The sequence below is a fragment of the Asparagus officinalis genome, chromosome 2 (assembly GCF_001876935.1).
Source record: "Asparagus officinalis chromosome 2, Aspof.V1, whole genome shotgun sequence".
Lineage (NCBI taxonomy): Eukaryota > Viridiplantae > Streptophyta > Magnoliopsida > Asparagales > Asparagaceae > Asparagus > Asparagus officinalis.
This window is the reverse complement of record NC_033795.1, coordinates 31,564,827-31,572,868: the sequence shown is the minus strand read 5'-3', so window position 1 is coordinate 31,572,868 and position 8,042 is coordinate 31,564,827. Positions and strand designations below refer to the sequence as shown.

The 8,042-nt window shown below is 34.6% G+C and overlaps 1 protein-coding gene across 3 annotated transcripts in view; it reads left to right on the top strand.

The window, feature by feature from the left end:
- The window catches only part of LOC109830627 (uridine kinase-like protein 3), a 34,308-nt gene continuing 26,272 nt past the window's right edge, over nucleotides 7-8,042 (top strand). The window contains exons 1-5 of one of the 3 annotated variants that reach the window (XM_020397942.1): nucleotides 7-207; nucleotides 288-325; nucleotides 2,661-2,781; nucleotides 3,512-3,603; nucleotides 7,647-7,716. In XM_020397942.1, the coding sequence (XP_020253531.1) occupies nucleotides 317-325; nucleotides 2,661-2,781; nucleotides 3,512-3,603; nucleotides 7,647-7,716 (292 nt within the window). In that variant the 5' untranslated portion in view covers nucleotides 7-207; nucleotides 288-316. Of the gene's footprint in view, nucleotides 208-287; nucleotides 326-2,612; nucleotides 2,782-3,511; nucleotides 3,604-7,646; nucleotides 7,717-8,042 lie in introns of all 3 variants that reach the window. The other 2 variants (XM_020397941.1, XM_020397943.1) reach the window with 2 other exon arrangements.

Sequence of the window (8,042 nt, the reverse complement as noted above, 5' to 3'; positions counted from 1 at the left end):
GAGCCCTCATTTAATTTTGATTTTTTCCTCTCTTTCCTCTTCTGCCATTTTCTCCTCCTCGAGCTCCAGCTGTCCATTGTCTCGCGATACGTGGAGCTCTCTCTTCTCACTTTCCCCTCAACAAACTTCGTCTCTTCTCTCTGCCCTCTTCTTCTTCAAGCGCTCTTTGCTCTCGACCCGATTCATCAGCGCTCGAGATCGCCATCGGTAAGGGATTAGGGTTTTGGTTTTGGTTGGACATTGAGGCGTGATATTGATTCCTTGTATTGTTTTTTTTTTAAATATAGGGAGTGTGGGCTGAGTGGCTTCTCAAGAGATGGCCTCGGTAAATTTTAATACTTCGTAAATTGATTATGTTAAAATGCGTGCCTTGATTGATTTATGATGTTATGACTTGGGTTATGTTCAATTCAAATGGTCGCAACTTTTTGTTAAGGAGGGAACCGAGGAATTGGGCAATGTGGAATGGGGATCGTCTACTTCATGCGATTGTTAATTACATAGGTTGATCATCATTCTTGACTCTTTGCTGAGATATTGACTATATTATCCAATGAGAAGATGCGAGATTGGACCTTGTGGTGATTACGAGAGTAGAAAATGAGGAGGTTGGGATTGTGAAGTATTTAAAGCATGCCATAAGGCTTTGGATGTGGTCGTAGCAGAGACTGGGATCCACGAGGGATGTGTGGCGTTTAGGGTCAGTAGTCGGTGGAGGTGGAATTAAAGCGGAGCATTGAGATGGTGGTGGTTTGTGGAGTTGAGGGGGAGAGGACTCGTCCTCTTTAGCGTACCAGTCTAAGTAACGGTTAATGATCAATTTAGATTTCCTACTTAAACCTAATGCTTTTTCATAAGCCTCCTATTATCATGGTTTATTTTAGTATAAAACTTAGGCAGCCCAAGCCAACATCTTTGTAATTTGATGGAAGATGCATGCATCACTGTAGGTGGAAGGAATGCCTTATGTATATTGTTAAGCCATAAGATGTTTCTGGCGCTAGTATACTTTCCAGTGCTTTCTTCTCACTTATGGACAAATTTTCATAACCAACCTATTTTGAATTTTATTCCTAAAAACAGATCCATTTCAAACTTAATTTTAAAAACAGACCCAGTTAGCTGAAACTGTGTCTGTTTTTGAAAAAAAAGTTCCCAAACTTCACGGGAGTTGAAGTACCGTGAAGTTTTTTATATAACAAAACTTCACGGGACTTCAACTCCCGTGAAGTTTGGGAATTTTTTTTTCAAAAACCGACCCAGTTTCTGTCCAACTAGGTTGGTTTTTAAAATTAAGTTTGAAACGAGTCTTTTTTTGGCAAACAGGTTGGGTTTGAAAATTTGTCCCCTCACTTATATTTCCAAGAATAGATAGGGCCCATCATTGTATAATATGTCTGTGCATGTATCTATAGGTACCAAGATCTTCCATTAGGAACTAGTTCTCAAAGTAATCTTTTTGAGAACTCTAGGATGAGCCGTCCTTTAGATGATCAATTCATCTTGTCTATATATCCTAAATAGTCTATGACATATGCATCAATCTTTACCTTTTCCCTACGCTGAGTAACATATATTTCGCAACCAACTATGAAGATGGAAGAAGTTTCAAAATCATTGATCTTTCATACTTAAACCTATTTGTATATGGTAAATAAGTGGACCATCAGTGAATTAACTCACTATGAAATACTCACGAAAATTCTCACCTAGGAGTAATTACTTGAAACTTCCCACCCCCACCCACAGATACACACAAGGGCTTCTAAAGTGGGTTCCAATTGATTATTCCTGATGTAATTGCTTGAAGCCCTTGTACACAAAATTTTAGATGTTTAGAATATTTTGGGCAACATCTATTTAGATGTTGAACATAACGGTAACCCATAATATAACGCTCTGCCTCCTCTTAAGGATTAATTAAAAAATACAAAAATGTAACGTGTAACATAGTTTATCTTATCTATTTATTATTTAGATATTTTATAAATGCAAACTATTCAAAATGTTCAAACACGGGGGAGAATTGGAAGAGTTAAAGGAGTTATAGTTTAGAAGCCTTCATCTTTGTTGAGAGGAGTTAGGTTTTAGAAATTGGAGAAGCCAAGGAGAAACTAGAAAGGAGCCTTGTCATTGGTGGAGATAGAAGACGAAAAGAGCCTTGTCGTTGGCAAGAGGCTTCGTCTTCATCATAAGCGCGAGAGGTGCATTGATTAACTGAGTTGACATGCCAGCTCATATCTAAATTGCCTCTACATGCAGATGCACACACATGTGGATTTGAAAGGTGCATTGATTAACTGAGTTGACATGCCAGCTCATATCTAAATTGCCTCTACTCTACATGCAGATGCACACACATGTGGATTTGAAAGGTGCATTGATTAACCAAGTTGGAAACAAACATATAGATGAGATTCACTTTATGTTATATTTGAATGTTTTTAACATACATAAACTCATATCTATTTGTGGGACCAATTACTTGGCCCATGTCAGTTTATTTGTCTTTAAGAAGTTAATGTACATTGTTGGAGGTTTTGTGCAAATGTATAGCTTGATTTTGTTGTCTTTTTAGGGTTTGTGATATTTCTTTTCATATCCTTTTACAGGTTAAATTACATCCTATGAATTCTAAATCAACAGAAGATTTGTTGCAGATGTCTGCTGATGTTCACTTTTCAAGACTTCATGTTGATGGTTTGGAACAAAGAAATTTGAAATCAGATAAATCCAACAGTTTGTCAAATGATGACATTCAGCGACAACCCTTTTTAATCGGTTAGAACTTGTACACTGAGTTCTTGTTGCACATAGTTATTTCAAAGTTTAATCTCTATCCATGTTTGTTTGCTACTTGGATTTTTATGAAATGAAGCACTTAATATCTGTCTTAGGAGGTCACCCAGTTGCTAAGCTTTTTTTATTTAGAGACCATAAGATGTAAACTTCTTCACACTAGATAATCACATATTTTATGAGATATATAAACAGGCTATAAGATGACTCAAGGGATTCAAAGAAAGACAATACTCAATGCCAATCTATTTGTGATGTCCAAATTTGCAGTTGTGCCTTTTGCAGTTGTAGAAGATCATAGGAAACACAACGCACCAGTAGCAAAAGCGAGTTCGTAGGCTGGCTGTTCTATAATGCTGCGCAATTTTGATTTATAAATCCATGTAAGAAACAGTCGAAACTCAGGGCTTCAAAGAAAGCTTTGAGGTAAAGACAATTCTAAATGTCAATATCTACTTTCGACGTGCAAATTTGCAATTGTCCTTTTTATGGTCGTAGAGGATCATAGAAACCGCAACATACCAGTTGCAAAAGTGAGTGTTGTAGGTTGGCTGTTATATATTATTCTATACAATTTTGATTTATAAATCAATATAAGAAAGTTTCTATTGTTCGTAGTTATAGCATGTTGATGTGCAAGTTAATGCAACTTGTTTGTCTTTACATCTGTTTGATATGTCTTAGGGCTTGCCACTACTTTTATTATTTGTAGGAGTTGCTGGTGGTGCAGCTTCAGGGAAGAAGACTGTCTGTGATATGATCATTGAACAACTTCATGACCAACGTGTTGTTCTTGTAAATCAAGTATGTGGTTTCATTTCTCTATCTACTACTTTCTCATTGAGTTTATGAAATCTATTTATCATCCATATTTTGTTCATTACACAACATGCATGGCACACCAATAGTTCCGTTCGTTATGAATGCAATCCTACAACATTTCATTATATAGATTGTAAATTGGTATGTTAGTATCTGCCAAAACTATTAAAATAAGAGGAATAAGAATAATACATGGCATTTGCTAAAAGAAGTAGCTCCAAGTTACATACATCAAAGGAAAGGAGTTCGGTTCATAATGAGGTTAGGAGTAGCATTGATGTCATGATTTTGGTCGATTTCCTAAATCCATTAGTTTAGGATGGCATGTGAGGGTGATCATGATGGAACTGGTGGTTAAAACCAGAAAATATAGAAAACCACCAAAAAAAGGAGAAAAATGATATTTAACATCTAGATTATTTGCTTTCATTAGTTTAAAAGACCGGTAAAATGGAAGTTCTTGAGTTGGTGGATGCTCTCCGCTTAAGCCTTGAGTATATATATTGATTAGAGATGTCCTCAATACAGTACCTGAAAGTTTTATATCCCTTCTCTATACGAGCAAGAAGATTTAAGAAACAAAGGCACAAGAGGTTGCTTTTGAATTGTGTTTTTTGGGCAAACATCTGCATATAACTTAATTGTTTAGGAATTCAGCCAAATTCTGCTTCATGATCTAGTATCCAATTAGTTAAACTCAAAACATAATTCAAACCCGCTCATAATAACACTACAATACTCCATTTAAAATTCATGAGAATCCTAGAGGAGCGTGTTTAAAACTCTATAACTATTATCCTTTTAAATTTACCTTAAATTTAGATGTTAAAAGTAGTATTGATATTTGACGTTTTCAGAGAGAGGCAGTGATTCAGGTGAGTTCCCACTTGCTTGGAGCCAATTCGCAGTTGATGAAGAAGCGAAATATATTGCTTGCAAGTGAAGTATTATCTTTAAGTATGTAAGATTTGTGATTAGATCAAGATTGTGAACTGTGTCCAAGCTTAGATAGAAGTTTTAAGTTCTTATTTTAAGTTGTTTAGCTAGTTCATATTTTGTTTCAAATGTAAGCCTTATCTGATGCAAGCTGATTAGTTATTTGCTTAGGATAGTATTTTTAGAACTGAAGTCTTGATAATATAAAAATTCTTAGGGCTGAAGAGCCATAACTGATGAAGTTAATCTAGTTTAAGTCATGAATTGATTTTCTTTTCTGTTATGTATTTTTCTTTATTTAGTTAGTTACTTTCTTCAATTTATTACATTCTGTAATGACAAATTATTTTCTTCTTTCTTGACTAATTCCGGTTCCATGAATTCTCTATGACTCCTTATTTCTTTAGCGTTTACCTTTATCCTTCTCTGCACTTTCTCTATCACCTCTTCCTCACCAAAATCGAGGAAGCGTATTCCATGATTTTTCAATAATATGTTAGGTTGATCGAGTATGTAAATCAGCAGTATGCCCATATGCATGCTCAAGCTCGACAACATGGAGATCTTTTTGCCGGTCTTGAACATTCTGAACCACATCTTCAAAAGCGTGAGACATAAAAAATTGTGATGAATATCGTAGATGTTTGAAGACGAAAAGCGACATCAAAGTGGATGACACCATTATAGCTCTTCATCGATATTGCATCTCTACTCTCAAGAAGGTCAACTTTTTGTTGCATGTGTTTATGCATTGGAATTCTCCAACAAGGCTGGAAACATCAAGTTGAAGACTGAGGACATTGCTTTGAATGATGCTTTAAGTAACAAACCGTTAATCAGGAGGCTCAATGATGTTGCTCATCACTCCCTTTCTCCCTAGTTGTAACTACTATAGTTAGAAAGGGCCAAAAAAATTAAAAAATATTTATATATAGTACAAAGAATAAGCAAAAATGCTTATCCGAAAGGATGATAATAATTAATATAGATCTTAAAAATGGGGTAACTAGTAAGCCATGTTTAAAATGGTTTAGTTTAAAAAGACGACTTTAGAAGTGTTATATGCATGCACAATTATATATGTTAATCAATTAAAACTTTTAGACATACATATGCTACAGAGGGCAGCCCACTACATTAGACTCCCACCATTGTGGGTTTTTAGAGGTCAAATATACACAAACTTATCCTGGCACGCGGAGGAGTTGTTTCTGAGACTTAAACTTGCAATCTCTAGGTCACCAAGCAGCAATCTTACTATTGCGCCAAGGTTCATCCTCAACATGTATACATAAATAATAAAAAATTTAGTAGTACCTGATAAATAATTATTTTTTCATATTTTAGTTTATTTTTGTTTATTTATTCACTTCCGATTTTGTCTAAAAATAGATGTTTTTCTTGCCATCTAGTAGATCCTTTTTTAAATGGGTTTTCAATGTAGTAGAAATTGATTGTTCTTAAGAAACACAAAGGCGTAGATAGAGATCCAATGACTATAGTCATCAACCACATATAATTATTATCTATCAGGTAGATCATGTTAGGATTTATCTTTGCATTTAACTTATTCTAGTTCGACCTAGATTGAGCTTTGACTTTGACCAAAAAGAAACAATTTCAATGGAAGCTAAATTCCAATTGAAAGTTGATAGGGATTTGATAACCTAAGTCAAAGGAGAAATCCTACACGATTGTAGAAAAGCTCTTTAAATTCTCCTTGAAAGATTCATTACAAATCAAGCCATCAAGAAAAGATTGCACCATTGTAAGGGATGTTGAATATGATTTAGAGAAGAAACAAATGTGTAATTCTAGGGTGTAGAGAGTGACTTTTGAGAGATGAAGAAGAGGGGTTTTTGTGGGATCAAGAATGGTAATAAAGTGGACTTCTTTTACTTCCTGTGGATGTGGGCTATATGTACTTGGGAATTAATAATTAAGAATCGTATCAAACCAAAACTGGAAAAAAATATATTATATAGATAAAGTGCAAGAATAATGATTCTAGATAATACACTAACAATGCATTGCTCAAATTGAAGAAGTTATAGCTAAATAACTAAAGAAGGTAACTGCCATTCCTATTATAATTTAAACCTTTTATCTTTCCTAAGCAATTCAGTTTTATCTTCAAGAAAACATGTCAATACTCAAAATCAAAGCCTCCTATCTCTGTATGTTGACTCTTTGAGGTTCATCTCATCATTATATCTCATTCTCAAATTTGGAAAGATGAGATTTTGGAATGACAAAGGAGAGTAAAACACATAACAGAGAAGGACATGCTTGATGGGCTAAGATGGAACAACAGAGGAAGGAGAAACTAAGTTATAAAAATGAACCTTAAGTTTGAGATATTTTGTGATTCTGACATCAAAACACCGATGATCTCATTTAGAAGAAACTATTTTTGACAAAAAAAGGGAGATCATCGGAGTTTTGAGATTCAAGTCCTTACATAATTTATTTTTGGAAAAGGTAATTAGTTATTTATTTAGAATAGGATTTTCAGATTCAAGTCCTTACATAAGAATGTAATAGGTAGGGAACAAGTTTTCCCACTCTAAAAGGGGCGCTACATGCTAATTTAGTCTTGAAGATGAATTAAATGTTTATTTTGTCTTTCCTTTACCTAGTTACTTGTTTATTGCAATTTTTCATGCTTTATTTGCAATTCTTCGTGCTCATCCTATCAGGCAGACTTGGCCATCACTAGCATCACTTGTGTTTACGTGTCATTTGCATCCCATTTCTCTTTACCATAAAACTGGATAGCTTAATGCTCTGACGAAAGTCTTAGACCTGTAACTTATCCTTTGTAGAATATAGCGCACCAATCCTTATTTTATTTAGATATCTGCTGAATTTAGGAGCAACAATGCCTTGTCTCCATCATCCTCTGCGCTCGGTATCCATTATTCTCTAAACTCAGTGTTTTTTTATTGTTCAGCGAAATCCTATCTGAAGCATGAAACCGTTAATTTTTTTTGGGAATCGTTCATATTAGATTGCAACGCATTCATATTCATCAAAGAATTTTCAAAATCAACATTGTTTCATGTATATTATGTCTTTGGATTTTGTAGGGTTCCTTTTATCATGATTTGAATGAAGAAGAATTATCAAGAGTTTGTGAATATAACTTCGACCATCCAGGTAAATGCTCCTTGTTATGTATATGAAAAAAATATTCTGAAGTTAGTTCCAACTTTTTACAATAACGGTTTAATTGATTATCTTCACTATCTAATCTTTTGTCTTCCTTCACCAATTTATATAGAAGTTGTGTGCAAATTGTATGGACTAGATCCACTTTGCCATTTAACAATCATGATTTGGGTGAGCTTGGATTTCTTGGGACCAGGTTAAGTATTAAACAGTTAGGAACTTAGGATATGTCAATTCATACCTGATCTTCTGTTTTGTTTTTGTTTTTGTTTTTGTTTTGTTTTTTTTTTGTTTTGGGAGGGGGGGGGGGGGGG